At 37.4% G+C, this 15,358-nt stretch overlaps 2 protein-coding genes across 13 annotated transcripts in view; one reads left to right on the forward strand and one right to left on the reverse strand.

Annotated features, from left to right (window-relative positions):
- nbeab (neurobeachin b) overlaps positions 1 to 15,358 on the forward strand; it is a 279,115-nt gene that overhangs the window by 194,069 nt on the left and 69,688 nt on the right. For 7 of the 12 annotated variants that reach the window (XM_089121110.1, XM_089121107.1, XM_089121111.1 and 4 more), the window contains exon 39: positions 4,719 to 4,855. In XM_089121110.1, the coding sequence (XP_088977236.1) occupies positions 4,719 to 4,855 (137 nt within the window). Of the gene's footprint in view, positions 1 to 677; positions 711 to 4,718; positions 4,856 to 15,358 lie in introns of all 12 variants that reach the window. The other 5 variants (XM_089121103.1, XM_089121108.1, XM_089121105.1 and 2 more) reach the window with 1 other exon arrangement.
- mab21l1 (mab-21-like 1) lies at positions 4,954 to 7,841 on the reverse strand. Its single transcript, XM_039671209.2, has one exon. The coding sequence runs from the start codon at positions 7,423 to 7,425 to the stop codon at positions 6,346 to 6,348; it is 1,080 nt and encodes a 359-aa protein (XP_039527143.1). The 5' UTR covers positions 7,426 to 7,841; the 3' UTR covers positions 4,954 to 6,345.

The following is a 15,358-nucleotide window of genomic DNA, read 5'->3' on the forward strand; positions in this document are numbered from 1 at the left end:
AGAAGAATATTAGTAACCAGAAAGTTTCTGGTCCCATTGACTTCCATAGTATATTATTTTTCCAGTCAATGGTACCAGAAAGTGTCTGGTAACTGATATTCTTCTAAATATCAGAAAATCGGCTTTATGGATTAGAAAACGGTAAAACTCAACTATTTAACTCTGGGGGAGTTGTAAAATTAGCCTATTTTAAAGGTTCTATGTGTCACATGGGTTTGGATTAATCATTAAAAATAATAAAAGCATTTTAAACATTATTTGTTGCATTAATGAGACTGCATACCTGTAGGTTTAGCCTACCTGTACAGAGAGGTACTGACTTGAGCACTTCATCTATAATGTCTGAATTGATTCCACATTTGGTAGCATGTATTTATTTATATATATGTATAGCTTAAGCAGGACATTTTGGCAGAATGACATAATTCGACACAAAACAGATATATAAATATATCTTACTTGTCAATCTAGATGCAGAGCAGTGTAGTTAGTGTGGTTACTTTACTTTAGGACTGTGTTTATGTTTTTCTGGCTGTGTGTAGGGTTAAGTATTGCTCTGGACAGTGTTTCTTTTTTATGCTGAATGTTTATTTATTTATGTTTTAAAGACTACAGTATAAGTATAACATTATTTTAAATATGTCTTTCTCTTCTTTCTTTTTTTTTGATTCTCACAGCAAGTTTCGTTCCTCGGGTTTTTATTTCCAGAGGCAGGTTTGACTATTTGAACAGAGATTAATGCTTCAAAAACCAATAACAAACTTTTTACTACTTTTAGAATTAAATCAAATATGAATCTAACTAACAATCTGGATTTAATCAAGATCAATAGATGAGTTCATTATTTATAGCTACAACCTTACTTTTCCAACAAATTCAACTGCTGTTGCAGTTATCAATTAAAAATGTTATGATTAATCTTTGAAAGATCATGAATCTGATGATTTTTCCTTCATGACTAAAATGGTCTCATCACTTAAAAAAAAATCATTTAATTTAAAAAATCACTTACATTTCTGTTATGCTGCAACATGATAAGACTGGTTGTCCTCTCTGTGTTAGTTCGCTACTACGCTAACATAGTACATTTTTATCAGCTCTATGTCGGAAGATGTTGATGTGATGTATGTATTCTGAATGTGCAACAGACATGTTATTAATAATACCCAGAATAATCAATGCCTCGACCCGCTCCGCAGACCTTCATTAGTCAATGAAGGTTAAAAATGAGCGGTGAGATATTTATGCGTCTGTAGAAATAAGCCAATGCTCTAATTTATCTATTTTTTGTATTATTTATATTCTTATCTATCAGAAGTGCTCTATATGCGCAGTCCACTATGCGTAGCTAATTTTGTATTAAAGCTCCCAGAACACAACCTGTCAAAACTCATTCACACTGTCTGAGCAGTTCTGTAGGCAATAACCTACTTTGTTTTTGACTCTGTAAGATTACATTTATTAGATCTAAATTAGGTTAGCCTCAATTACCTCTAATATTTTTCCTCTGGTGATTTATATTTTATATATTTTCCCAATTTGCCTTAAAGGGTTGCAGACTGGTGTGTTTTTGCTATTATTTTTCTTCCATCTATGTTCAAAGTAATTTTACTGGAATGCTATCAATCATAGATCCTGGCACAGATTATAAATTCCTGATATTTAAATAAGCACCATCATAACTAATATAAAGCATCAAATGCTCTGATTGTGTATTTCCAGCAGCATTAAAAATGTACTGATTTTTTTTTAAAGGCAACTTTTAGGTAATAAATGAAAAAAAAACAGCATAAACATTATTTTCATCAATGAAAATGCTCTTGTATTTATTATTATGACTCATGGCAGTTGGTTTATGACCTCTTTTCAGTGATGATAATTTTATCTGCTCAGCGTTTAGTTAAAAAAAAAAACGTATATTTATGCTTGTCATCTATATTGTGTGTTTTGTTTTAGTTCTGTTATCTGAATTATGCGTCTTCACCACAAGGGGAGCTGTGCTATCTGTGTCAGCATGCTGTGTGTGTGCGCTGTTTCTATTTTGAGGCCTACAAGCTATTGCTCGTGCTAATGAGATCAGTGTAAACAACAGGCCAATCAACAACAGCCTTCTCACAGCCAATGGGAGGGGCTCTGTTTGCCTGCAGCCAATCAGAGTACAGGAGCTGTCATGACTGTATTTACACCCACAACTAATCATAGACGGAATAGGTGTGATGTGAGAGAGATATGGTACTGATTTGTGTTTTTTTTTCTTCTTTCACATACTCTCTGTTTCTCATACTTATTCACATTTTTAATTGAATGTGTGAAGCTGTTTTGTTTTTATAATTAAAATTGTTTAATAAATAATTATAATACATTGTATAATTGGATTATAATAGTGATTCATACATTTTGCAAGTTGTTAAATTGTGTAGATTTTTTAAAAGATTTATTTATTTTTGTTAAAGACTCTTCTCATGTTCTGTATCAGTTCATGTTTAATAGACTAGCCTATCTACGTTGAACTCTGATCAAACATATATTTTTCTAATTTTTATATTCATATCAGGCCCATGTAGTGACAGAGAGAAAGAGTAAACAATCATGCTTTCCCAGCAACCCTTTGTCTCGCCACAGTGACATCACAGTCGATAGCGCGAGGCAGCCTGTTTAGCAGCTGACGTCAGGACACAGCGCGCGCGGCCGGGCCTCATGCCGTTCAGATTTGCTGAGAACAACTGCACCTGTTTCATTCCGACATGATAATCTGATAATCCTCATAGTACTTTCAAATCAACAATACATCACTACAAATTCACCATAGGCTTCACATGGAAAATTACAAATGATTTGACAGATATTAGCTATTATTATTATTATTATTATTTTTATGTTGGTGCATAGAGTAGGCTATACTATAGTAGTAGGCAAGTCTACATTATAGTGCTATAAAATTGGCCTTTATAAGAAACATGGGCCTAAATGTGGTTCATATGGATTTTCAACAATGGAGAAACGGTCCAGTCCAAGCGGCAGGTGAAATCACATGTGAAACCTGATCGCTCTGATTCTGTAATACGAAAGTTTTTGCTTCACCCCCATTTTTTAAAGGTCCCGGGTGGCTTTAGCTCTAATCCCCTCTGCGCATTGGATTAATGATGTCTGGATTCACAAGTGCCCCCATAGCCTCTTTTTCTATTAAACGTGTTAGAGAGACTTGATTAGGATTAAATTGACACAGGTGAACCGATAGGCTACCGCTTTTCAAATAATTTGCATTCACAAAGAAAATAAAATGATTATTCGTTCAACATAATTTAGCTATCTAAATATTTAATGCTTACTTTCTATTCTCTTCTTGTTTTAGCCTATAGTTGTTATTAATAGGCTATGTTAATTGGACTGGTGGTTTCAACCAGATATTAATTGCTACTAAAAACCTAAAACAGTATTTATTTTTATTTTATTTTTTCATTTAGGTAAAATATTCTTGTCGTGTATTGTTGTAGCTAAACCATAGAAGACTATTTATTTTTAGTCGTCCTTTTGCTTTATACACGGTTGTGCTATAAACATACTGGTTTTCATTCATTTTCAAACTGTAACAGTCGGGAGGTGAAATGGCGAATGTTCTAGCTGGCACAAAAGCAGGCAGAGTGGCTTTGGTTATACGAGCGGTCAGGGAGAGTAGTGAAGGAGAGCTCTGGGAATTGAAACCCAAATCCACTTGTAATCTTGCAACAGTATCGAGCATAATTGGCCGAGGAGAGCAGATTAAGATTGATGAGACGTTAAAGTGGCTCTTTGGAGTTCAGGGGATCGATAAATATCCCAATTTCAAGAGCCTCTCCTCACATCCAGGACAGACCCGTGGGCTGCAGCAACTAGCCTAATAAAAGACAGAGGACTGGTCAAAGAGAAAAATATAAAGGGCGAGCGCGCGTATACACGCACGCACACACCCACACACACCCACACACAGGATTAGATGTGTCATCTGACCGGAGGTCACAACATCTGTAAATATTTTAATAATGTTTTAAGGCCAATTTTACAGGTTTCATATAATCAAAATGGAATCACAACAACTGATTTGATTTGGAAGCGCGTAAATGCGTATCATTCACATAGATTTGATTTGTCGCAAAATAACGAAGGAAGGTGACTGTGAAATGATTGCTGTTGGGTCTCATAAGAATGCTCACCTATTCAAATATTCGCATTTTTTCTTGATATAATGCCATTTGACCAATGTCTTTATTTGGAAATCTAATTAGCCTAAATTGTAAATTGCTGAAACGATTCACTTCAACAATTCATGTAGAAAATTCTCCCCCTTTTTCCCCGTTTCATTTTCATGCGTAGGCTATAGTTTGTGTAAAACTGCACCACATTTATCTTGTATTAGGCTATTACTAAAACAATTATTTTTGGTGTATTTCGAATAGCCTACATAGGCTACCATTTTTTTCGCACATGCACGATGAAGATCGATAGACCTCGTCAAAGTCTACAAAATCTTCTTCGAAAAATGTAAAATTGAAAAATTATTGCATACTCATTCTGAAGAGATGATACAAATTGTTTAGAATACGTGTATTGTTGTGCATTGTTGTGCAGCCATAACTAGCTACATCAGTTACTAACTTGCGTTAGGCCTGCGTATCGCTTGTTGATGACGGACTGGCGATATATTCCCCTGTGAAAAATAAAAATGTGTTTCTTTGCTATAGGCCCTGTTGTCTTGAGCACCCCGGCCCAGCTTATTGCCCCGGTCACTGAAGCCCGTGGGACTCTCTCTATCACAACCACGGAAATCTATTTTGAAGTGGACGAAGATGACACAACCTTCAGACGCATTGATGCCAAAGTAGGTTGAATTTCTATTGCGCATTTGTAACTGTGCACAAAAACCAAGAAGAATTGCGCTCCTAATGAAATGGAACAAAATCAAATACAATAAAACTGTTTAATAATTGTAGCACTTTATTAAACCCGTCAATTAAATAACGTCCAAAATATATGCATGTCTTTCTGAATCGAGGCCCATACCCTCGAATGTCCTTTTTTTGTGTGTGTGTGTTTTTCCCCTGTGCCTGCATGGTAAAATGTCATCTAAAGTGATAGTTCATGTACTGTAGGCTACAACACCCTAAAATAACCAAAACGTAGCCTATGTTTAAAACTAATAATTGCGTGAATCGGCAATCTTGAGTTTTGTCATGAATAACACGGAATAACATTGAGTGAAGGAAATATTGCTTATTTTAATTATAACTGATTTTAGGTTGAAAAATAAAAACAATTTGAACTATCTAAATGAAGGGGTGCAATTCAGATGTGCAGAACTGTCATGAGAGAATTATATCGTTAAGCCACACATTTCTGACCTGTCTGTGCAAACCATATTTCAGTTCACCTATCCTTCTCTTAATAGCCACAGTAAGACATTATCTTATTTTCCTGTTTTGTGTATTTTTTTATTTTAAAAAATCGGACTACATCGTAGCCTAATTTTCACGCCGAAGAGGCTTAACAATACCCCCCCCAAAATCGTGCCTATATTACACTGCAATATTTATGTAGCATGAATCATTTTTTGGACACAAATATTAATTTGCTTTTATTAAATCTTTAAATAAATTCAGAGACAGATATAAAAAAAATCAAATCACAAAATGTTATATTCCAGTGTATTTCAAGTGCATTATTTTCAGGTATATTTTTTTCATATATATATTTTCTCAATTTCAGGTACAAACAAAAATGGTCGAATATACTTTAAATAAGAATTCAAGTATGCGAATGGAATGTTTAAGAAATAGTACCATCAAAATGTAAACTTTCGAAATTTGCCATTGACAATAGATTAATTTGTGGATGCATGTTTTTTCTCTCTTCAGAAATAATCCAGGCGAATGTTAAAACATGTGAAATTATACTTCTATTTACGTGTCACAGAACAACAATCACAACTGCAGACCACCGGATTCACAATCTACAAATGTGTCTATTTACAGTAAAAAAAAATGTACAGGTTCTCTGTCTCGTACAGCTTTGTTTCGAAAGCTTTTAGGTAAAATGTGTTGTTGGGCAGGGTTCGTAAAAAGAAAAGAAAGAAACAGTAATACTGACAGGTAATTATAATCATTTTGATTGTTGATACAATTTGCTCCCTTCTTATGACACATTCGTGTCATGTGAAGTATTTTTAAACGGAGCTTTCTAAAATATTTTTTACAACAAAAACAACAGTGACCATTTTGTGGAAGAGTTCCTGATTAGCGTCTAGGCCTCAGAACTTTGATCAGTCAGGCCTTCTATTCATAAACATGCCGTTTATTTTTATTTATTTTTACCTCAGAGTTTCTCCAGGCTTTTAGGGTTGGTTAGAATTTCTCTAGCCAGTCGCCAAGTCTGTTTGGCCGCGTTTTCAAGGCCCGAATGTGGCTTCCCTTGGAAAAGGTCTAGGTTTGGCAGAAAATAATGGGGGCATCTCCTGCACTGCAAGCACGAAATGAGCTGCAATAAAATCCCGTTCAGTCGATCCCCGAGGCAGTTCTCGTCCCAGTCCGACTCGCGCGGGTGTTTCTCGCACTCGTAAGACACAAGAGTTTTCATGTGGTAGTTGTTGAGAGGCTGCCCGGGGAGCTCAAGGTGCCGGTCGCGCAGCGTCTTGAGCAGCGACAGGCATTTCTTCCTGCACCCTCCCAGGAGCAGTCGGTTCTCCGCTTCGGCGAACTGCAACACCCAGGCATCACTCTCCGCCGAGCTCTGCTTCCCGTTCAACGAGTAACACTCCTTCGATAAGAGGTTGAACCCCTCGGCTTTGACTTCTGCCACCCTGTTCGGGCCAGGCCACGGGATGTGCGGCAGCGGCCAGTGGGCAGCGCTTCGCGGCCAGATGCCGGTGCACTTGAACGCGGGGGTGATCTGAACCACATATCTGTCTCTGATGCGTAATTTCACCTCGCTGGTGTCCGCGACCATTTTAACCACGTCCCTATAGCTGCACTTATCCACCGCCTGCGCCACCAGCGTCTGGAACCTGGAGCGGATCTTGCGCGCGGACAGGTATCCCGAAGCCGTGATGAACTCGACCCAGAGGGACATGCTTCTCTTCCGCCCGTCGCTTAGCTTGAGCACGGCGCAGCCCGGTAGAGAGCCGTCGTCCACGAAGTTGAAGACCCCCATCTGGTTCAGATAGAGGACCACCTCGAATTCAGTAGGGGAGATGACCTCGAGCCCCTCGAAACGGTTATCCATTTCGTTTAAGGAGCTGATAAAGCGGGGCTCCTGGACCTCCACCTCCTTCAGGACATCCGAGACCACCTTGCACACCTCCCGGATGGTCTTGGAGATGGCCGCTTTCCGAGACTGGCATTTCTCGTTGTAGTATTTATTTAAATGATACACCAGCTTAGCCTGGGCGGCGATCATATTTGGACAGAGATCCGGGTTGTACACCGGAGTCTCACAGTAACCCGAGGGATCCAACGCGGCTGTTTGTACAGGAGCCAATTTTAGAGAAGAAGTAGACTATTTAGAGGAAAAAAAGGGGGGTTTTGAAATAAATTTAAAAAAATACCTTTTTTTTATTTGTGCGTGGAGCACATGCACAAAGTATGCCAGTTAAATCATCAGCTTCTGTTTTCAATTGCGACCAAAAAAAAAAAGTCAAAGCCCTTGGTCTAAATCAGCAATTAAAAGTCCATACGCACGGATCAGTAGTTTAGCAAACCTCTTGAATCCACTTGCGGTGTCTTTTCTCTGTTTGTAATAGAGGTTGGAAAGTGCAGGGTGCTCTTAAGTGTGTGTCCAAGCGTTGTTGGTTTGTTTAAGACTCCGAACTCACTCCTGTGAAATTATAAAGGGAGGGTTTGAGAGGAGCTCGTCCAATCACGGCCCGAGTCGTCACTGCCTTCAGTTTATTGACGACAAATTAATCCTCCGCTTTTATACACAACCACATCGTCTGGTGGAAACACACCTACACGTTGGAGGGAGAAGATACAGGTTTATTCGTGATATATATGGATTTTATATCGTCTATTAGTCTGTTATTATTTTTGTTTTCTATCAGAAACCCTAATTTCTTATTTCTGTTAATAGAATAGATTTAGGCTGTATCACTTGGTAATTTTAAGTTTCCATTTTCATTATCTCGATTAGCCGACAATTTGTCGAAAATATATATTTGTTAGTTTTTTTTTTTTTTTTTTTAATTTTCACTCACTGATGCTTGTAGTTTGACAAAGTTTTTCGTTAATGTGTTATTTCAATGTTTCTTTTGGTGTTGCAGTGGGCTATTGTTTCACATGATATTTTCAGTGTTTAAATGACTACATTTATATTGTTATATGCGTTATGTCTCTCTCTTTATAGTGCATGTTATTTAAAATTCGTTTTGAATAATATATTAATAGAAATATTATTTTTAATTTGTTGCTCTGTACATGTGGTAATGGTTATAATGGTTAACGATTACGCCGCAATTTATTCGTCTCGGTTCCAAACGCCGTAATCTTTCGTTTTAATTTAAACACTTCGAACATTAATCCGTAGGCTATTATTTTCCTATTGGAAAGCAAATAGAGCATTAGGTGCATTTATAGTCATGGTGTCGTCTAGCTTGCTTAGTGTAAAATATAAAAACGATTAGGTTTAGTTTTTTTGAAGTAGGCTAGGCTAGATGACATTGAGATAAAGGCCTTTATAAGGGCTTAAATAACATTTCGTTATTGTGTTCTTTACATAGCAAATTTAAAAGCATTTGTGTATAATAAGTTATTTTAATTTCAAATTATTATAAAAAGTATTGTTTAAAGTTGAACTTTTTTTTTGCTTTTTTTGCTTTAAGCATTCGGAAGTGGTGTAGCAAATGTAAAAGGAAAAAAAAACCGTATTTTGATCTTTTTAATTCGTCTTTCATGAAAAGATTTTGAATGATTTCAATTAAAACTAGTTTTTTTATTTCTTTCAGGAACAGACAAATAAAAGCCTGATATGAATGTATTTTTATTTTTGTTTTTAATTATAGGCTATGCTTATACTTTTGTTCTGTTCCAGTTCAGTCAAGTCACGGTTCGTTTTATTTAAATCTTTTTGGATCGTGGCTATTAAACTAGGCCTATAACGTGCACGTATTTTCTTAATTTTAACCATTTTTTCACATTTCTCCACCATTTTTTGCCTTTGAACGTTCAATTATTAAATTGTACAAACGTTAGGAAATATTTTGACGATATGAGATAAACTTTTTTTGTGTGTGTGTGTGTGACTTAGATATCGTCGTGTTTGATTAAAGTTTTTTTTTTCTCGCGATATTTGACTATATCTGAAATCTAATGGAGAACAACGAGAACAAGACAAGATCAATCGTTCTCTTTCCAAACTCAATCATAATGTATCACTGGTTTGAGTAAAAAGGCTTCTCTTTTTAATTTTTTGAAATTTAGAGACATGTTTGAACTTTATTTGAATAAATGTGATACATTATCATATGCAAGTCTGTTTCAGCACACAGCATATTGTTACAGGTCACTGTACTGAGGCATCAGGGTCGTTGGCTCCAGCCCTCACTGTAGTCTGCTTGGCACCTTATGTCTGGAGGATTTTGCCAACCATAATTAATAGAGCTCCGCAGTTTGCAGGCAGCGATCACAAATATCAGAGTTCTCCTTTGCCTCTGTCAGGAACTGAAAGCAAGGGTAATGCTGTTTAGGTGGTCTTTGGCAGGTATAAGGCACTTTATTAAAATCAAACATTTTATATATTTATTAATTACATTTTTAAGAAGAATGTAGCCTATCCTTGTGCCCAGCAGACTTTATCTTGTCAATCAATTAATCTGATATTTTAATCTGATATTTGGTGACATTTTAACAAATGGGAGAATTGCAAAATACTTTTTTTTTCTGACACCTTGTTACTCTCAAAAATGTTCGGTGCTCTGTTTATCCCTGCATTCCACCTCAACCACCCCTCTCTCTCTCTCTCTCTCTCTCTCTCTCTCTCTCTCTCTCTCTCTCTCTCTCTCTCTCTCTCTCTCTCTCTCTCTCATGCACACACATTACATGGCAGGCACCCAACCATATCGGATCAGACGGTCTCCCTCCCTTCACTGGTCTATGCTCTGATGTGCTCAGCACTGCTTTTGTATGTCTGAATCAGTTGCTTGTCTATTGTTTGTTTGAGAGTTACAGTAAACAGTAGTACAGTGTTATATCAGACATATTTTCATCTCGGTTTAGCAATGTTAATCTGTTAGCGCTGTTTAGTCGTCGACTCTCACATTTAATATTGAAAATTAACCTATTTCAAACACGTATAAAGCATATACTTTATGAAACAGAACTCAAATAGTTGTTTATCAGTATTTTCATTGCAGCGTTTAATGATACTGCAACATTCAGGATCAAGTTCGGGAAGTGTTCGATTTTATAAACACACTTGAAAAATAATTAACGAGAGCTGTTCAGTTCGTTTGGAAACGTTTATGCAGCCTGCTTCTTAAATAATTTAAAAACAAAACCATTCAGTACTGTATACTTGACTCAGGCGCTCTGGTAAGTGTGACCTGAAGGCACTTCAAATCCCCCTTGACCTCAGACCCCCTCTCCTCTCACGCACATTGCAATCTGTGTGTCTTTGTGTCCATAACACACTATCCACAGGCTTCGCTGTGATATATGAGGCTGTGACAACAGTACGGGTGCTATTTCTGACACAGCAAATAGGATGCTGGATTGTGTAAATCAATACAATGACTCTGGCTTCCGCCCCTTTTTGGGCGAGCATATGACCCAGGAAACGTTTAGCTCGCTGAAGGCCTCTTTGTTCTGGAGTTTCCTCGCCAATGACTTCTTCATTTTTCTTTCTCCCTCCCATCTGAGCGATTCTCCATGTCAGGATGGCCCTACATTAGCATGTTTAACTGAATAGTGTTTTTTTTAAACAAATTAATGATTTAGGTTAAGGTTAGGTTTTTAGTCACCATTAAATGTTCATAACTGCAGTCGACTGTGTAGTTTATTGAATAAATGGGTGTTGTAATGGATTATATCAGTATTATGTTTTTAAAGGAACATTCAAATAGACTAGTGTCAGTATATTTCTTTGATTTTATATGCAAGTACTTTAACCTTTGATTAAATGATTGAAATCACTTGGATACATTTATTTATTATTATTTTATATTAAAAATGTAACAGTTTATATATATATATATATATATATATATATATATATATATTGTATTAGTTTTTGTTTGTTGGTTTTAATTTAATTTTAATGACATTTAACTTTTGATTTCTTGTTTCTTTGATTGCTTCTGTTGATGTATAAGAAAAAAAGACATACATTGCAGACAATCCTGCCGTCTTTGCGTCATGCAGTGCATTTAATTATAATCCTGCATACTAATTTAAAAGAACGACATCACGGGACAACATTAGATAGCACTTCTTATGTGGCTAGAACATTGTATGCCAATATTAATAGTGCCAGGAGAGTTATTCACAGATTTGAATATATCAAGAGCTTAGGAGAGTCTTAATTGAAGTTAATAGTCACTTCTTCACACTAATATTAATAATCCTATTATTAAGTGACAAAAGGAGGTCAGCTCAGCTTTATTTCATCATCATTCATGGACAATTCTTTACACTGATCCCATCATTATTTTGCGACAGCGGAAAAAAAAGAAGAATATCAAAACTGGATCTGAGCCAAAAGGCGTCGCTAGGTCAAAGCACAGATTATCGAGTGCACTTAATGGAGTGGAGAAGTCACATATAAATCATATTAAAGGCCCTGCCATTTAAGACAAGCAATATTAGCGTGAAGCTTTGGTGCTGGTGGGGATTGCATTATACAAGATGGACACTTATTATGACATATCCCTTTCAGCTTCCTGCAAATGGATATCAAAATTGTCATTGAGTTTTCTTCCGAAGCGAATTCAGTTATTCCAGGCAATATGGCCACACTGCAGGGCTCCCAGTTAATTTTCTCTTGCCTATCGGCTGTCAGCCCCCTACCTCTCACGCTTTGAATGCTCTCCCTCCATTTGTTTTATTTTTCATGCTTTATTAGAAGCGTCCTCTTCGGGGGTGGGTGGAGTTTGGGAGAAGAGGACAAAATCCATTCCGTAAAATGTACACTTTTTTGGTGTAGCGGACTATATAGGCTAAACACAAACAGTAACCCCCAAATGTAAGGGAGAGAGAGAGGAACATTGGAAAATTAATCAGTTTTTTTTTAGCTTTGCCATCACCCTTCCTTACACCCCCCTAACAGCAATATGAATTGTTGCTTGTCAGCTTCTCTTATTAATGGCGTGAATTTATTTGCATAGATTTAGCACTGATTTCATTAGTTTATTCAAAAAAGGACCTTTTGATATAAATATCCTTTAAATATGAAATCTTACACCGTTGAAGATTTTTTGAGGTGTGTTCACTTAGTTATGTATGGCGGATTATAGAGATTTAAATTTAAACATTGTTTTGTTTTAATTATGTCAATTACTCTCACTCTTACAATTGTTTTCCCTCAAAGTCGTTCAGAGTCCCATGTTGTTTTGGGTCCAATGTTGTTTTGAACCCCACTGATTTTCATTGTATGGATAAAAACGAAAAAAAAAATGTGCAGGTTTGTGGGTGAGTAAATGATGACAGAATCTTTTTTTAACCCTTTATGGGTCTTTACAACCCGATCTCACGACCAAGTCGTGCGAATTCGACGAATGATTAAAAAGTGGCTAATTTGTAACAATTCATACGACCTGACTCGTACGAATTAATACGATTTTGCTAAATCGTACATATTTTACGAATTGGCCAATTCGTATGAATTCGTACGAATGACCTACCCCTTACCCCGCCCCTAAACTTAACCATCACGTGGGTTTAGACAAATCGTACGAATTAGTACGAGTGAGGTCGTACGAATTAGACACTTTTTAATCATGCGTCGAATTCATACGAATTGGTCGTGAGATAGTGTTGGTCTTTACGTGACCCGGGACGTCGTTCACTATCCTACTCCTCATTCATTTTTTTTAAAGTTAGACATCAACCGTATTAGTATTCCTCAACCAATTTATTATAAACAATAGAATCAGAAATAAAATGATAAAACTGTTTTCTCATAAATCTTTTGTAAAAATTGTATGGGTTCACTAAAGGACCCCAGGTTTTCTGCACAACAATAATTGAATCTTTGATGACTGAATAAGTGCAATTCACCTTTATTCCACAATGCCTAAAGTGGTGTTTCACTTATAGTTACCGCAGGCAGAAACAAAGGAATTGGAATTATCATCAGCAAAACTTGAAATGGATGAGCGATTTACTGCAGAGAAAGTACTGAACCAAATCAGAAATTAGTGTCACTGTCTCTTGATGCTGGATCTGGGGAAGAAGCTGTCCCTGATCAAAATAGTGATTTTGAAGTTTGAGAATATGTTTGAGATCACGAATATGAGCCAGATGCTGAATGTTCTGAGAAATGAGGACAGTGATGATGGTATAAAACATCTGCCCAAACTGAACCCTTCCAATCTCCAAAAGTGTGTTCTGTAATTGTAACTCTAACATCAGGAAAGTTTTATATTACGGATCCAACCGTGTTAGATATAGGTCCGGGTCGTTGAAGACCTGAATATGTAATAATTCTTGCATTTAAGGGTTACATTTTTATTAACTGTTCAAACTTTAGAAAGTTTCCTGTGAAGCATCAATTTCATTTTGTATTCAGTAAGCAGATCCATTTGTTTTCATCTGTTTGTTTTCAAGTGCCGTACACAAACCCCAAGCTCGGTAAAACACCTTTAACAAGCGGCCGTCACAAGACACCAACCTCTTCAGCTCCCTGTGATTAATCTTAATGTCTTGGAGACATCCCATGTTTAGAGGTTGAGTCCGTAATCATTCGCTCACTGACCCGATGATACTCAACCAGAACATCCCTTCAACAGCCCCGGTGAGGACAATGCCTTGATGCATTTCAAATTAATTATACCGCCCTATTCCAAGAAGCACGTGCGCTTGACAGCCGGTTCTGGAGAGTGAAAACAAAGGGAAAGAAAAAGACTACATTTTTTTTTCCCAGGTTGGGGGGCTCGAGTAATGAAATGCTGGTGGTTGAAGCCCATGATGAAATTAGGCCATGTAACCCAAATAAGGGATGAAGGCTTCATAATTGCCAGTCCTTGAGATCTGAGGTGCTGGGTGCCAACTGTCAGAGCTGGGCTAATGATGACAAATGTCTCTCTATGCAGATTGCAAAAAAGGGAGGAGAAAAGGTAGAAGGGCGGAAGAAGCCGCCGCAGGAGGGCGAGAATAAACCGAAAGAAAGTGAGCAAACTGCAAAGTAAGACAGGTGCTTTCTAGCGAAACGTCTCATGAAGCGGTAAAGACTAGATGGAGCTTTCAAGAGGGGGAGGCTATGGTTTTTTTTTAATGTTCTAAGGTATGAGAAAAGTCGAGTCCATTAGATAAATCAGTGCAGAACTTGGTACGACAGACATTTAAATTACATTTTTAATCTTTCAACTGTAGCATTTCAATGCTCATGTGACCTAAACTTAGATTTGCTGTCAAAACAAAAATGCTAAAAATACCCCAAATCGTTCGGGCTTCATATTTTATTGCTCCTAAATTGCTATCACAAAGAAACTCATAAATGTGTCCGCGCTTATAGGGTAGCCATTGAAAAAGCAAGAACCTATAGTGATGCAGTGAGGTCCAGCTTTCCCCAATTTGTTGCATGAATGGCTTTTTGAAAAGGTTCCCTTGCTACAAAGGAAGCCCCCTTTTTTGTTTGCCCTCTCCCCATCTGTGTCATCTGTTGTGAGGGGGGCGGTTTCTGTTGAAGGGAGGGGGCGGGACCAAGGGGGGCTCCCCGGTGACCGGGGCCAGTTGTTTTATGGACTCGACGTAGCGGCACAGGCAGTTCATAAGTTGCCAGTTCCTTTGTGTGAGACGACAAGCTGACACGTGGGAGGCGACACGGCCATATTGACGTATATCATTTCCATTAATAACGTGGATGAGCCCCCGCCTCGTTTCCGCCTGCTGACTTGTACAGAGAATCCCTCCACAATGACACGTAATTGACAATGTAAAATGAAGAGCGGACTGGCTGGACCTGATTTTGATGTTCTTTTATGGAGATGAGGTTTAAGACATGTAGAATTAGGCAGAAAGTTTGTTACAGTTTTGATCTGAATCCTTTGATATTTTATTTGAGTAGCCTGTGTCAGACTAAAACTCTTCAAATCTCTCCGGTAACAGAAGCAAGACTGTTTTCCATAATGCTGCGACATATGGAGCTAGTGGCTGGTGTTTTATATTACACGCTCATTAAC

This window comes from Pimephales promelas, chromosome 16, assembly GCF_988280905.1.
Source record: "Pimephales promelas chromosome 16, fPimPro1.hap1.1, whole genome shotgun sequence".
Taxonomy (NCBI): Eukaryota; Metazoa; Chordata; class Actinopteri; order Cypriniformes; family Leuciscidae; genus Pimephales; species Pimephales promelas.